The sequence below is a fragment of the Podarcis pityusensis genome (genome assembly GCF_964106645.2).
Source record: "Podarcis pityusensis genome assembly, chromosome: 10".
NCBI lineage: Eukaryota > Metazoa > Chordata > Lepidosauria > Squamata > Lacertidae > Podarcis > Podarcis pityusensis.
Window position 1 is genome coordinate 68,281,590 of NC_138035.1, and position 17,097 is coordinate 68,298,686.

Below are 17,097 nucleotides of genomic sequence, written 5' to 3' on the forward strand. Positions count from 1 at the left end.
ATTGTATTGGGCAATGTAGACATTTTAGACTTAGAAGGTCATGATTTAAAATTTGGCTGGCATGCATGTCTTTGGTATTGGAAGGCTAAAACCCATAAGAGTTTTATGAACCATGGCGGTTCATAGGAATAATCTGTATAGAGTCTAGGAGAAATATAAAAATCTGCTGGAAAGAAAAACACCTTTGTGGCTATCTCCCATTGAAGCAATTACAATTAAGAGAGTTAATATGGATAGACATTAGGAACTGCTGGATTTTATGGAGGGGGGCGGAACCAGACTGAAATCAATGGAAAACTTAAGGAGTCAAGTTATGGATTGGTTGCAATATCACCAGATATATAACATGTTTAAATTAGATAGAAAGAATGAATTTCTGTACTAAAACTCATAATTTGAAAAAACTCTTACAAAATAAGGATAAACCTCTTTCTAAAATGTATTTTTTTATTAGAATGGGAAACAAAAGACAAGCTTGTTGAAGCTTCAATAACACATTGGTCAATAGATATAGGACACAATATGGATCTTAACCTCTGGGAGAAACTTTGGAAACGCGACCTGAAATTTACTGCATGTTAATTCATTGAAAGAGAACTATTTGAAAATGATTCATAGATGGTATTTTACTCTAGGTAGGTTGGCTAAGAGTTATAAAACAGTGGAAGTCTAAAGAAGCAGAGGGAGCCTTTTTTCACATGTGGTGGACATGTAAAAAGGTTAAGGTATATTGGGAAATGATATATTATGAATTGAAAAAAATGTTTAAAACTACTTTAAACAAAACACCCGGGTCTTTTTTGTTGGGAATAACCCAGACTGCAATTCCTAGGTGTCAGAAAAGGTTATTTATGTATGCAACAACCGTGGCCCGTCTACTGTTATCCCCCAGACGGAAAGTGAGTGAGGTCCCAATTTAAGTTGACAGAATATGCAGAACTTCGGATTTAACACACAGAATAAGAGAGCAAGAAGAACATATATTTAAAGAGTGGAAAACATTTATTGAATATATGGAAAATAACTGTATACAGCTGAAAACACTGGCAGCACTAAGATAAATTCAACAAGTTAGATAATTTTTGATAGATGTAAAAGTGGAAAACTGATTTGAATGGTTACAGTAAAATATGCAGTAAAGTATGATATGTAAAATGAACCATGAAGGAGAAGGAGGGAGGTCACTGTATATCTTAAAGTTTGTAAAATGTTTATTTTGAAACGTAAAATTGGAAACTTAATAAGAATTATTATTATTTTTAAAAAAGAATTTTCTCAAGGTACCACTCTGAATCTTTTTGCATTTATGGCCATTTATTTTTCTGGACAAAAGCAAGCCCTGATGCATCAAAACAAATTAAATTTTGTGGGAGCTTAGCGGACGAGGCTGTGCTGTTTTTATGAGAGACCTTTTAAAACATGAATATGGAATTGTTTATTGAAGGAAACTTTTTTTAAAAATGGCTCTAACAAAGAAACTTGGCATGTACAAGGTGCTAGTAACATTTACGATGATTCAGCCAAAAATAAGGATGTTGCTGTTTTTCATTCTAGAACATTGATTGCAGTTGTGTGGCAGTTTAACGTGTGTAAGACAAGGTGGTATTTCAGTGGGATTTGAGCATGCATTACAACAGCTGCAAGACTGCAGGTCAAGTCAACATGCATCATGATTTGCATCTGCCAGGACGCTTCTGATTCATATTACCGCATGGACATTTAAATTAAAATTGTTTTCATTTCCCATATACTGGGGCGAGGAACCTTTTCCATCCACTTTGAATTTGTGTAGGTTTTACTCCTTAGCCTTTCTTCTCTCGAAGATGTCCCGCAAGGCCAGGCATAAGCAAACTCGGCCCTCCAGATGTTTTGGGACTACAATTCCCATCGTCCCTGACCACTGGTCCTGTTAGCTAGGGATAAAATAGCGGTCAATTGCAAAGGTGATTCGGACATTTAAGCTGGCTCATTCTACCTGAGAACCCCTTGCTATTCTATCATATGCAACAAATAATTTTTAGGAGATGTGCTCGTGGTTTATTGTATCTGCAGTGCCTGATGTTTTTATGGTTGTTGTTGCTTTACTTTTTTGCTCCCTTTGTGAATGATGCCATGGCCTTTGGCTAATGCAGTAAAGTTTATGATGATGATGTTAGCTAGGGATCATGGGACTTGTAGTCCCAAAATATCTGGAGGGCCCAGTTTGCCTATGCCTGCACAAGGCAATGGATAAACTAGTGCGGCTGGTTCAATCATCCCTTCTGTGAATGGATCCAGCCCACTTTTACTGTACTACCATTGGAACACTTACAGTGGTGCCTCGCAAGACGAAATTAATTCGTTCTGCGAGTTTTTTCGTCTTGCGAATTTTTCGTCTTGCGAAGGACGAAATCCCATAGGAATGCATTGAAAATCATGGGAATCAAAACAAACTTGCAAGACGTTTTCGTTTTTCGTCTTGCGAAGCAACTCAAAAAACGAAAAACTCTTTCGTCTTGCGAGTTTTTCGTCTTGCGAGGCATTCGTCTTGCGAGGTACCACTGTACTTACAGTTCTTTTTCTTAGTGAAAAGCTACTAAATAAGTGCACAATTTATGCTGTTGGGATATTCACATACTGATGAGCGGCTTTTCTTCCATTCCTTGCAGAATAACCCCTGGCAATACATACTGATGTCAGGTTCTATGCAGGAAAATGCAACGGGAAACAATACATAGCAGATTTAATGTTTTTCATTATCGTTGCTGTTTGTATTTTCTAATAACATGTAAAAATGCTGTTGCTTTTATAGATTACCTTTCCCAAGGAGTGGATCTCTCTGGAATAGAAGTAATTGAAAACGAACTGCTTTTTATGGCAAGAGCTCGACTGGAGGTAGAAAACCAGGCTAAGCGGTTGCTGGAGCAAGGAATAGAGACTCAGGTAAAAATACTTTTTGCTTTCTTTCAGAGGCAGATGAATAAAAGTTTGCTCTTTGAGTATGGTGAAATGGAACTCATTGAACAGGGGTTCACCAGTTCAGTTTGCTTGCATTAGGTTGACTATATTGAATCGTAACATGGGAACTGATTATTATGCTTTCAGACTGGAAACTGTGTGCCTATTGCTGCCCCTTTGCTTCTAAGAGAATGACTGACAAGGGCTGGAGCACAGAAGCTTTTCTTAGCGCTGGTCTGATGTTTGGCATGTTGAGGGCTAGGAATTTTCTGTCTTTTCTCCACACTAGTCTTAAATCCACAGCAATATTGGTTACTTGTTGAATGGGAAAGACTGGGGCATACGTGCTTGAGCCCAACCACCCTCCTGGTCTCCCTCCTCATAGATGATTAATATTTTAGAAAGAACCCTTTTAGAAAGACCATCTGTTGCCTATTCAGAGTGCTGGTTTTGACCTACGAAGCCTTAAACAGCTCAGGACCGCAATATTTCAAGGCCCGCCTCTTTCCATATGAACCGATCCGGACCATGCAACCAACACCAGAGACCTTTCTTTGTGTGCCTTCTTCATGAGAGGTCCGGAGGGTGGCAACACAAGAATAGGCCCCCACCTTTTTTTGCAGTGGCTCCCTGCTTGTGGAATGCTCTCCCCAAAGAGGCTTCATTACATATCTTTAGGCAGCAGGCAAAAACATTTCTCTTCTCCCAGGCCCTAGGCTAATTAAACCATCTTATGGCCTTCTAAGAGGGACGCGGGTGGCGCTGTGGGTTAAACCACAGAGCCTAGGACTTGCTGATCAGAAGGTCGGCGGTTCGAATCCCCGCAAGGGGGTGAGCTCCCGTTGCTCGGTCCCTGCTCCTGCCAACCTAGCAGTTCAAAAGCACGTCAAAGTGCAAGTAGATAAATAGGTACCACTCCAGCGGGAAGGTGAACAGCGTTTCCGTGTGCTGCTCTGGTTCGCCAGAAAGCGGCTTAGACATGCTGGCCACATGACCTGGAAGCTGTACGCCGGCTCCCTCGGCCAATAAAGCGAGATGAGCGCCGCAACCCCAGAGTTGGTCACGACTGGACCTAATGGTCAGGGGTCCCTTTACCTTTACCTTTTATGGCCTTCTAAACTTTGTGTGGGGTTGTTGTTTTTGTTTATTACTATGGCATTTTTGTTTGTTTTTGTTTGTTACTATGGCATTTTGTATTTTTATATTGTAAACCACCCTATGGTACTAGGATGAAGGGCGGTATAGAAATTAACAACAACAACAACAACAACAGAATCTTCCCTGTTGATTGCCTTGCCATGTGCTGCTGCTTTTATCATGGTGCCCATGTAAATTCACAAGAGAACAGATTAGAACAGAAAACTTTTTCTGAGATTTATATTTTGCTGCTTACTTACCGTAATTATGCTTACGTGTCAGAAAAGGTCCTCTCACCCCTTGCTGTGCCTAACATCTTCTGCGATGAAGAGTTGTGGAGAGCTCAAAGGTTTTTCACATTTTTTGTGACCTTGGTCGGACTTGGCTTTGTTTTTAAATTAAAGCTTGAAATGCAAGCTATTGAGTACAGTACATGCAAATTGCTTTTAAAGATCCCAGATAAGGCCTTCAGAGGTTCTTCTATCAAATTTTTTTTATCTGCGAATGATTTCTTTATTTTTCAATAATTTTCTCTTAGCGTGTGATGTTTGCAGCTTATAAGGGATAATGATATTTGTACTTAAAAAAAAAAACATTTTAATTGAACTTTCTAGCTATATAAGACATGCGCTGACTGTGGCTCATGGGCCTTCTAGTTCAAAACATCTGAAGCCTACCAGCCTGGCAAGGGTATATATAAAAACAGGGTAGGACAGAAAGGAGATGATAAAATACACCAGTAACATTTGCATTCAAGGCTTAGGTTCTGGCTAATCAAATTGATGCTATATTTTTATATTACCTTTTATTAACCTTGCAGACGTTAAATATTTTCACCTTAAAAGTTCTGAAACGTGCTGTGTTTCATGGCCCGCTCATTATTCTACAATCCCGGCAAGGGGTTGTACCACAAAATGTGTGGTAAACTTGCCCTCACATCATTAGCGATCAATATAATTGGACTCAAGCCCAGTTCAGACATATAAGGGCTGAGGTGAGCCAGAATAGCACTTGGCCTATTATCAATAAAGCACTTTTCTGTCTTTGCAACATTATGGCTATTATACTCCATTCCCTTTGCTGTACAATAGAAGACTCTTAATTTGGGCCCACTGCTAAGCAGCTTATTGTCCTCCCGGAGAGAATGGGACACTTAATAAAGTCTAAAAAGACTTGGACTAAAATAGGTAGCAGTGCTGAATAGAGACTCGACGTGGCACTCATTAACATCCATCATTGCCACTTTCTTTATTTAAAAGATGGAGGGCTCAGAGCATTACACCTTTTAAACACCTGGTTAAGTGCCACTTAACTCCGTGACACCATCAGAAAGTTTGGCGATGGTTTGCTTGTTAAGCAGCGCTGTCTGAAACTTACTGTTATTTGCCTAACAATTCTCAATGGGATCCTTTCAATCAAATAGCTGTCTCCGTTTAGCACCAGTAGCTAGACAAATTGTTTAGATAGGGCCTATCTGGCAAAAATTTATGAAGCCAGTTGTTTGAAGGTGCTTGTTGCATTTTAGTCTTGCAAGCACAGGACGGCGTTCCGCGTGACATTTTCCTTCCAGAGACTCTTCTGCGCAAGAACAAGCACTGCGTCGTCGTCCCCCACGAAAAAGCCCCATGTAAAAAAACACTGTGCTGTAAGTTTTCATATGATAGGCATCCACTTATGTGTAATTGTAGCTAACGAGCTCTTCATGTATGCATTGTACTGTACATTATTATTTGTTTGAGATGACAGAGAAAGAGAGAATAAAATGTGTTGCATTTGGGCTTTATTCGATTCTGAAATGGCAAGGTTCAGCTACATGTCTAACTAAGCATAGGGAGAAAAGTTTAAGTTTTAAGATTATTACTTTTAAAGTCATGTATACTGGCCTTCCTCAAATGTTTTCAGGGTGAAATAGGCAGGGCAACCCATTTTGTCCTCTGAACCCAATGAAAGAGGTGAAGCTGAGACTGCAGGTTTTGTGGCTCAGCCGGCATTTGAACCCCAGTCTCCCTGATGAATATTGAGTTCTGCCCACTACACTAAACTCATTTTACTTAGAAATGGTATTCCCTCATTCCAGAAGAATGTTTAAGTTTAGCCTCTTAGTACATGGTTCCCTTTTCAAAAAACAACTAACAGTAATTGTGGGATAATTATTCGTGCCTTGCGATTATTCTAAATGGCATTTTGAACCTTCCTATGTCAAGGGGGGAAAGAACTGTGCAAACTTTCATTCATGAAACAGTGCTGCAGTTGTAGACAAGCTCCACTCGCTGTCTCCTTGCTTCTGGTGTCAAAAAAGAGAATAATCTGAGGAGCATGCCTGCCCATTCCTTTCCATTAGATCAGAATCTGTATCCCTGTGGGGGGTACTGTGTATATGGCAGCAAGCATTGCACATTACAGTGCAAATGAGCTGGACTGCACACACAAACACGGATGAGCAGCTTTTGGGGAGTGTATGAACCATGTCCAGAAAGTTAAGCATTCTACACATAGCTTAAGTTGTATCCCAAAACGTACGTGTAACCTGATCCTAGCCATATCTGTTTGTAAAGCAATCTCATTGGTTTCAATTAGAATTCCTAGCAAGAAAGTATACTTTGGCCTCTGTTCGTACTCTTTGACAGAGGGATTTAATTGTCTTATTCATAGGACCTGATTAGATGTAAAATTTTGTTTGTTACTAGTTATAATCTGAAAATTGTAAAGCTCATTTTGAGGTTCCACCCTAATGAATCTGAGATGCTAAGTATGGGAGTTAAAAACCAGACTAACATTATGTACTGAAAATACATCTCTTTCCAAACCAGGGCTTAAAATAAACCACAGATTTCTCTGCAGTATAATCAGCTGATAGTGATATAACCTAGAATATCTTTTTAGTTTCCATAGGAACAGATGATAGAATGTTTGAGTCTAGGTTGAATAAATTTGGGGGGGGGGGAATCCTTGCTTATCCATGTTTCTGTATTGTTGAAATCTAAAAAAAAAGTGCCCTGTTTGCAGACCAGACAGAGGTCATGAATTTTAGCATGGGGAGAATAGGGCTTCAAAAACTACAAATCATTTTCCTTTAGAAATTGCTTTTTCGTATTAACTTAGCACACATTACTTGTAGATCGCCTTTGAAGGCTGGTGTAGATTTGGCTATACTGTCACATCAAACAGCATTTGAAACTCAATGAAACACACGGTTCTGTGATACTTTATCGGAGGAATTTAATTAATTGAACGGTCATTATTTAGGACTTTTTAGGGAGAATCAAATAGATAAGGGGAGTTTAGGGAGGCCTTTATGATTGCCCTTTCTCAGTCTCTCCACATGCCTTTTCACTATCCGTAGCTCCATCAAAATTCTAGACTAAAATCAGAGCCCATGGTCTTTTAAACAGTTTCCAGTTATTTCTGAGGGAAGGGAAGAAAATGTTCCACATGTAAACCAACCAAAGGCATTCTTTGAATGCGTATGATGCAGCAAGCCTATGAAAGCCAACCAAGTTTGGATGTGGACATTGCTCGGATGATAATCCTCATGTGTTGCCTTGTAGTTCCTGGAGGAAGGGCAGGTAACAAATTCAAGTAATACATAAAAAGTGCCCTGTTTTAACAGACTAAGAGTCTATGGACTCCTGCAGGACTTTGGAATGATTCTTAGTTTTGTTTTGGTGTGTGCAGTAATGTAACTTAAAAACACAGCAACAGGGAAAATCTACTCCAGTACTCTTGAAGTAATATAAATATGAAACAGAGAATATATGATACAGGCAAAATAATAAGCGGTTATTTTCCCCACCCTATTTTTGAGAATTTTCTGGGAATCCCAGTTCTTTTAAGTTTTTGGTACTTTCCATTTCCCATTTATTTGAATTGGATAAATTGAACCCTTGACAGCTTAGGAAGTTTAAAAAATAAAAATTGAAATGGGGGTGAGCAGTGTGATGAAACAATATAGGACAACTAACTCATAATGGTTGAGAAACATATAAAGTGTGGTTTAGGTTGGCTAAGAAGTTTTATGAATATTTCAAGCAGCTGCTACAGTCGATAGCAACCACAGCTCATGAGAGTTAAAAACCTTTCAAGTATGATCAGCATTATTTTATCGTAATTAGCTATACGTTCCTGTATGGATAATCCGTATTACAAAAAATATATATTTAACTTTTAAAACTCAGAATACCACATTTTAATATATTTATACCACTGACGTTTACTGCTAGTTCTTTCTAGTACTAGCATTTAAGAAGAGCAATGATTTCTCACGTTTCTCTATAGCCACGTGTACTAAACTGCATCATGCAGCTCTAACAACCAAATATTTTCAGTAATTAAAAGACAAAATGTGTTTGGTCCCATGAGTCACAGCAGGCTTCCTTAATGTCCACCTCTGCATAATCACCAGACAAGGCTTAAAACCTTGTCTGGTTAAAATAAAATATGATCCCCTGTTAATAGCAATTGCATTACAATGAACCAGTTAAAAACCTTGTTAAATATCTGAATTATATATTCCCTAGAAGCAAATGGTGACAGGACATTTCGGGCAGAAAAAGAGTAAGCTACCTGCAAGCATTAATAACCATGCCTTTTATTGGAAGATGCCAACCTTAACAAACATTAACCTTTGTGCTCTTGAAAAATCTTTACTCATTTAAAAATTGGTTATACTTAAGGGGAAAGTAAATTGCCTACAGTAGTTATTAAATGAGACATGAGACAAGCGGGTGTTTATCGCTCTCCTTTAAGTATTGGGACTGTACTTCTTGGAAAACGTTGTAAAAGAGCTGTGCCATAGAAGAAGAACCAAAGATAAAAATAGTTCCTGATATATATATATTAGATTCTTTTCGTTATCGCGTAGTTTAAAGACACTTTAGCCTTAGCCACACTGACTGACTCATTTGTGGGTGCCTCAACATTGTGAGGGTAACTCTACATCACTTAGAAACATGAAATTGGGTGTGTACATCGCCCCAAATGCCCTTGTTGCTATAGAAGTATCAAAAGGTGTTTTGCATCTCACATTTGGAATGAGAAATGCACAGTTGTATCCCAGAATGGTTAAGGTATTTCTATACCAGCTGGAAAAAAAGAAAATGAAAAAGACGGTATGCCGTCATGGAGCAAACCCAACTTGTAGAAAACGGAATTTCCATGAAATCAACACCCTGAGAATTTGTTAGCTGCCTCTGGGCTAGAAAACATACCAACTCTGAACGTGTCCTCAAAGCCATGGGACCAGCCACTGAGCCAGGTACAGGCGGAAGGCTTTGGTGCTTATAGTGTCAGATGTGTGTGGCATGCCTGTGAAAAGACCCTTTTAAATAAATTTCCATGCAGTTGTGTCTCGAGGCTTCCTGAAGACAAATTAGGAATTATCATCATCATCATCATCATCATCATCATCACCATCATCTTTATTTATTCCCTGCCTTTTCCCCTGATGGGACTCAAAGCTAAACCACTAATGATTTTAAAAATCCACCATGAAAATACAATTAAATATTGATAGGATTATTATTACCGTATTTTTTGCTCTATAAGACTCACTTTTTCCCTCCTAAAAAGTAAGGGGAAATGTGTGTGTGTCTTATGGAGCGAATGCAGGCTGCACAGCTATCCCAGAAGCCAGAACAGCAAGAGGGATTGCTGCTTTTACTGTACAGCGATCCCTCTTGCTGTTCTGGCTTCTGAGATTCAGAATATTTTTTTTCTTGTTTTCCTCCTCCAAAAACTAGGTGCGTCTTGTGGTCTGGTGCGTCTTATAGAGCGAAAAATACGGTATTTATTAAATTTATATACCGCCCTTCATATATAGATTTTAGGGCATAAAAGTACAATCGCCTTCTAAATCCGGCCCTCGGACGGTCCAGGAGTCAGCATGTTTTTACATGAGTAGAATGTGTCCTTTTAGTTAAAATGCATCTCTGGGTTATTTGTGGGGCATAGGAATTTGTTTATTTTTTATTTTTTCAAAATATAGTCCGGCCCCCCACAAGGTCTGAGGGACGGACAGTGGAATAGATTGCTGACCCCTGGTCTAGTTCAACGTTTTGGCATGAAAATAGGGACTTTTAGTCTAAAGTATTTCCCCCAGGACCCCCTGGGGTTGCACCCCTCGCTCTCTTCCTAGCGACAGTGATATCTTCATGCGGCAATGCAACCGTTACGTTGCCAGAACTGGTTATGTGACGGTGCCCCTGTTGCTAGGAAAAAAGATTGATTTGAAGTGAGCAAGTGCCACTGGAACTGTGAAGAGCAGGCTGTCTGAATGACAGGTGGAGGGGCATGGGTTATTCAGGGAGCTTCTCTCTGCAGTTGGCATGTCCACCATGAAAAAAAACCCAGCTTCCCTCCAGGTTGCCGAAGAGGGGAGAAAAGCAGTTTGCAACCTACCCTTCCCTATTTTGGCTCAGCTCTAGAGAAAACATAGTTTGAAGCACTCTTATTTCAGGAGTAAGTTGTCCATACTCATTGCTAAAATTCCTGGTGAGTCAGACTCTGCCTCTGGCTATGCTGTCTGCTAAGCTTCATAGCCTTTGGTGCAAAAGATCTTTTGAGTTTCAACTGTGAACCATCTGAAAGGGAAATCCTTAAGGTGATCATCTTTGAAGATGTGAGGCTGACTTCACTTTAATTACTGAAGGTATGAAGCATGCCAGGTGTTACAGTGACACCTCGGGTTAAGTACTTAATTCGTTCCGGCGGTCCATTCTTAACCTGAAACTGTTCTTAACCTGAAGCACCACTTTAGCTAATGGGGCCTCCTGCTGCCGCCGCGCTGCCGGAGCACAATTTCTGTTCTCATCCTGAAGCAAAGTTCTTAACCTGAAGCACTGTTTCTGGGTTAGCGGAGTCTGTAACCTGAAGCGTATGTAACCTGAAGCGTATGTAACCCGAGGTACCACTGTACTCACAAGTACCAGGCTTCTCCAGCTCAACAGCTTGTACTATTTTATTGTTGTTAGCCGCCCTGAGCCCGGCTTCGGCTGGGGAGGGCGGGATATAAATAAAATTTATTATTATTTATTATTATTATTATTATTTATTTTTATTATTTTTATTATTTTTATTATTCTAAATAATCTTGGGTGTGAGAAATGGGTGCCCCATACATTTGGTTTTGCACAAGAGCTCCTCAGCTTCAGCTTCCTGGCACTCTGATTCTTCAGTTGCTTTTCTCTCAGCTGCTGTCCAAGTTTTGCCTTGGGCCTCTTTGAAAAATGGTAGCAAATCTTTTTGATATTTGGGTTATAACTGGCAGCTTCCTAGCGAGATGAGGATGGTGGGAAGTCTTATTAGGCCCTGGGGGGCCATAAATGAGAAAGAGCTTTCTCCCCCTCCTAGGTTTTATTGTTTCTGTTACTTTGGGGATATTGAGCCATGCTGGTAAATGAACATGATGGGATGGGAATGTCCCTGCCATATTGGTCACGGGGTAGGAGAGATGGAATTGGGGGGGTGTAACAACATGGGTAAGAGGAAGATTGGAAACTCAACGAAGGCCCAAAAGGCATAATCAAACTGTCCTTTGCCTGCCAGTGCTAATCTTGAGTGCTAGATCAGTTTTAAAAATCTCCCTTATCCATGATTTGATTGTCAGTGAGGGAGCTGGTCTGATATGTATTACTGGAATCTGGATGGGTGGTATCAGGCTTTTCCAACTATGCTGTCCTGGGTACCAGTCAATAATAGCAAAGACTTGAGGGTCTGGGAGGGGGCTGCTGAGGACTACAGGAAGTCCCTCTTCAGGCTTCCTGCCCATTTGAGTGCCGGTACTGTGCGCTAGCAGGAGTGCTGGGAAGCAAAGTTCACTCCATCCGCTCTGCTGTGAAAGGCCAGCCCTCCCCCCAACTGTCATCTGGGGGCAGCTATTCCATCAGATGCAGCCCTGAGCCAACAACTGCTGATTCCTAATCCGAGATGCCAACAGTTTTTGCATTGCTGGGGGATTTTTTAAATTTGATTCATGTAGCCAGAGGGTTCTGTTAATCCTAAGAGTTTTGTGAAAGGTGGCAAATGTTTCAAGATATGGTATGGAATTTACCGAGTGCAGATTGCAGTGCCCATGGCAGAACTGGCACTGGTTAACCACAGCTGCCCATATTATTATATGAGGGGATTCACATTGAGCTGGTAGGCTTTTTGTGTTCCCTTACATTAGGGGAAAGAAATCACTGTTTCAGACATTGGATGCAGTAGATTGACAGCATCCTGGCACTGACTTGTCATTGCATACTGTTCTCTGCTCCCCCCCCCCCCCCCCGATCTGTTCTGACTTTGCGCTTAAAAACATCTGTCAGAAGAAAAACATTATTTGGCATGGGCGCATCAACTGTTTGTCCACGTATTCCCTGGACATGAAAAATGTATTACCACTTCAGATCCCTCATTGCTATATATTCCAAGCATGTCTCCAAATCAGATAAATGCTGCCACAACTGAAATCTTAAAAATTGTGGGATTGGAGAAATTGGGCTTTCTTGCAGAGGGGCTCAGAAATTATAAGTCTGTGCTCTGATCAGTGGGGGGCTGGGGCTTCTTTCAATTGCTGTAGGTCTGTTGTTGTTTAGTCGTGTCCGACTCTTCGTGACCCCATGGACCAGAGCACACCAGGTACTCCTGTCTTCCACTACCTCCTGCAGTTTGGTCAAACTCATGTTCGTTGCTTCGAGAACACTGTCCAACCATCTCGTCCTCTGTCGTCCCTTCTCCTTGTGCCCTCCATCTTTCCCAACATCAGGGTCTTTTCCAGGGAGTCTTCTCTTCTCATGAGGTGGCCAAAGTATTGGAGCCTCCAGCTTTAGGATCTGTCCTTCCAGTGAGCACTCAGGGCTGATTTCCTTCAGAATGGATAGGTTTGATCTTCTTGCAGTCCATGGGACTCTCAAGAGTCTCCTCCAGCACCATAATTAATTCAAAAGCATCAATTCTTTGGCGATCAGCCTTATTTATGGTCCAGCTCTCACTTCCATACATCACTACAGTGGTACCTCGGGTTAAGTACTTGATTCGTTCCGGAGGTCCGTTCTTAACCTGAAACTGTTCTTAACCTGAAGCACCACTTTAGCTAATGGGGCCTCCCGCTGCTGCCACGCCACCGGAGCACAATTTCTGTTCTCATCCTGAAGCAAAGTTCTTAACCCGAGGTACTATTTCTGGGTTAGTGGAGTCTGTAACCTGAAGCGTATGTAACCTGTACTGGGAAAACCATAGCTTTAACTATACGGACCTTTGTCAGCAAGGTGATGTCTCTGCTTTTTAAGATGCTGTCTAGGTTAGAGTCAGATAATGGGAGGAGGGTAGATCACATCTCCCTACTTGCTTGTTTTGTTTGTTTCATCACTTCATATACCTAACATTGTGGTTTCTAAATAATGTACAATGACGTTACAAAAAAATGAAAACATTAAATTAAATTAAAGCTTGCTCTAAATGCCTGCTAAAATAAGTGTCTTCGCTAAACACCTGAAACTCAACAGGAAGTGGGCATCTTCTGGAACAGGCCCATTAGCAACCATGATGTGCCAGACAATTTTAATCAAGCCTTGGGTTCATTTCCCAGTGACTTCAGAAATTATAACCATAAGTATATTATGTGATGGATGTCAGGACCATGGTCCACTATGTCAGGGGTGGCCAACTCCCAAGAGGCTGCGATCTACTCACAGAGTTAAAAACTGTAAGCGATCTATCCCCTTTTGGGGGGTTCAGGTCAAAGTTGTTGAGGTTTTTTAGGAAGGAGGAAGGCCTGTTTCTTAGGGATCCGAGCCAAAGTTGTTAGGCTTTTGTTAGGAAGGATGAAGGTCCATTTTTAGGGGTTCAAGTCATACTTATTGAGCTTTTTTTACAGAAGAAGAAAAGTGGCATTTTTTGGGGGGTGCAGGGCTAAAATGTTGAGCTTTTTTAGGGGAGCCAAAGTTGTTGAGGTTCTTTGCGGGGAGCCAGTGATCTACCAGTGATCTACCACAGACGTCCAGTGATCTACCAGTAGATCTACCTGTTGGACATGCCTACACTATGTGATACCAATTTTATCCTATGCGTCACAAAGAGAATCTTCTAAGCCGAAATCAGGTATGATGGTTTGGAAGTAGTTTCTGGTTCAGAAGACGCAAACAAACCATCATTTTTCATTTGGATTTAGCAGCGAATTTTGCCAAGTGCTAAACAAGAAACTAAGAAGGAGGCCACATGCACATACAAGGACAAGAAAGGGACTGTAGCTTATTTCCAGTCTTCCAAATGATGGTTCAGAAGATTGTCTGAAGTGAACATACTTACCTTAGAATTTACACCCCTTCTTCTGTGTTCCATTAGGTAAATCTCTCACTGAGTTATCAAAAGCAACAGTTTCTTGTAGCACTCTATACAGAGTAAAAATTCATAAAGTTATAAGCTGATCGATCGGTCATCCTTTTCCTATGCTCCACCATGTACACTGAAGACCATCCCAGGTAATAACCTCTAAAAACATTAAACAAACACCTAATACCATGGAAAAGAAAGTGTGTGTGTGTGTGTGTGTGTGTGTGAGAGAGAGAGAGAGAGAGAGAGAGAGAGAGAGAGATTATACAGTTAAAAACCAGTTTGTATTCTATTTAATACAACAAATACCACAGGTAGTGGTATAAATAAAATAAAAGTGTAAGGACTTCCGGGGTGGCGCCATCGGCAATGGCGGACTCCCTCTGAACCGGAGGGACCAGCTCCGCGTGAAACGGGTCCTTCTGCTGCGGCGAAGCGGGGACCCTTTTAGAAATCACAGGCGGACAAAGCCTGTGACCGTGGGACTCGGCGGGCACCCTTAGCGCCCCCCCAACCCGCAAAGGAACCCACTAACGGGCTCCGAAGCGAAGAGGGGGAAGTGGCGCGGTGCTGTGAGTCAACTGCTTTTTCCGTGGAGCGAAGCCGCATAGCCATTGCCGGAGAGCGCTGCCTTTTTCCTGGGACAATTTGGCATCTAAAATAATCACCCGTGAGTACTTAAACATCGAATAATTGGACTTCAAATAAGAACTGGCAATTAGAAAGGAATTGGACTTAAAAATTCACCCTAATTTGGTACTGAAACGGGAAGGTCTAAACAGGAAGTCAGCCTTCCGTTTCCTTGTAGTCAGAAGAAAGCAAAGATAACGTACATTAGAGCTTAGAAAATCACTTTTAAAGGATCGGTTTTCACCATTTAAAATCGTTGAACCCCCCTTCGGTAGCAGGCGAAGAAGGGGGATCTCTTTTTTGGACTGTTTAAACCTGCAGAAGTGAGTTTAAAGTAAAGTAACTTTCCACCGTCCTGACCCCGGAGCGGGGTGTCAGAATTGACATTTTGAAGCTCATTGACCAGAGACAAATGTTTTTGACAGATAGTTAAAAGAAGAGTAACACTGTGATTCCACTGTTTCCTTTCGCATTTTAAAGGAACAAATATTGACAAAATATCTTTTAAAAAAAGAAACTTTGTTGCTATTGTCCTTAAAAGAAAGAACAACCAGAAGTTTTCCCCCTAGTGGGGGACTGTGAAACTGTAACTAATTCTAGGGAGCTTGCAGCTGCCACAGATTACAACCGTGGGAAAGGATTTGTGACCTTGCAGGACAATGTTTTCAGAAGCACTGTTGGGTGCTTTCTGTAAAATAAATGCCCTATTGGATCAGTTAAGTCAGAAGACGGATTTGATGACTAATGCGGCCAGAACATTTGAACAGGTAGTGGGAAACTATATGGAGCCCACCCAGGAACTTAAACAGGAGTGTGTCCTGACAGAGCAGATGAGAGAAGAGGATGTTGCAGAATCTTGGGCGCCAGAGATGGAGGGACTTTTGGCCCAGCAGGAAAATGAGCCTTTGGATTTGACAAATGAACTTGGAAAAAACCAGATTTGGAAAGACAAAGTTTGGATTGATTTGGAAATGGGGGGTTGGACTGACCCCCCTATGCAGGGATGTTTGGACTTTCCGAGTCTGGCAATGGGCCGTCAGAGGTTTGGAACTGTTGGGACTTCCAACTTTGAAGGGAATTTGAAACATGTTTTAAAATACCACATGGAGTCTAGCCTGGACTATGGGAAAGGGGCTGATTTGTTGAAAAGGGTCAAAAACATTGCCAAGCTGGAGTCCCCACGAGTGAAAGGAAAATATGAAGAAGAGCTGCGGAAGGAACATGGAAGAGATTTGAAGGCCTCGGATATAAGATCACCAGGTTAATGTGCCAGACTAATGGGATAAAAAGGACTGACAATCCCGGGACCGGGGGAAGGGGACGCTGGAAGAAGATTGGATTGTTTTTATTTCTTTTTTTTATCATTAGAAATGTTTTATAAAATTGATGAACGTTGGAAAAATGTTGCAATGAAATTACTTGGCTCTTGTAAAAATGTTTAAAGAATTAGGTAAAAAGGTAATGGTTATGAGAAGTTGGTAAAAATAAGATTTAAGTCTTAAGTTTTAAGGTTTTTTTTATAAGATAAGATGAAAATAGAGTAAGGTAATGTAATGACAGAATATTATGAATTATGGAAAGGATTTGCTGTGACAATTATTAATCAAGATACAAGAGATGGGAGGAGGAGGAGGTCATGGAAAGAAGGTAATGAAAGTGGAGAATTTGAAAATGATGGTTTTATTTTTTATTTTTCTGTTTTTGTCTTTTTTCTTTGTAATTTAAAAAAAAATCTTTTTTCAATAAATATCATTTAAAAAAAATATTAAATTGTAAGTAAACAAAATTGAAGGCTTGGTGATTTAAAAGAGAGATAAAAAGTCTATGTAGATCCAGTAGTTAAGAATAACTGCCATGTTTTGTAGGCTGTTGTGCAAAATTTTGCAACTAGTTTTGCAATCTCTGGTTTTCAGTCTTCTAGAATTTTGGACTTTCTTCTAAGCCATGGGTAGGCAAACTAAGGCCCGGGGGCCGGATCCGGCCCATTCGCCTTCTAAATCCGGCCCGCGGACGGTCTGGGAATCAGTGTGTTTTTACATGAGTAGAATGTGTCCTTTTATTTAAAATGCATCTCTGGGTTATTTG

General features: G+C 40.7%; 1 protein-coding gene across 4 annotated transcripts in view; it reads left to right on the forward strand.

Moving 5' to 3' along the window:
* Positions 1-17,097, forward strand: part of COG5 (component of oligomeric golgi complex 5) — a 161,447-nt gene that overhangs the window by 71,793 nt on the left and 72,557 nt on the right. For all 4 annotated transcript variants that reach the window (XM_081023568.1, XM_081023569.1, XM_081023570.1 and 1 more), the window contains exon 7: positions 2,792-2,922. In XM_081023568.1, the coding sequence (XP_080879694.1) occupies positions 2,792-2,922 (131 nt within the window). The remainder of the gene's footprint in view (positions 1-2,791; positions 2,923-17,097) is intronic.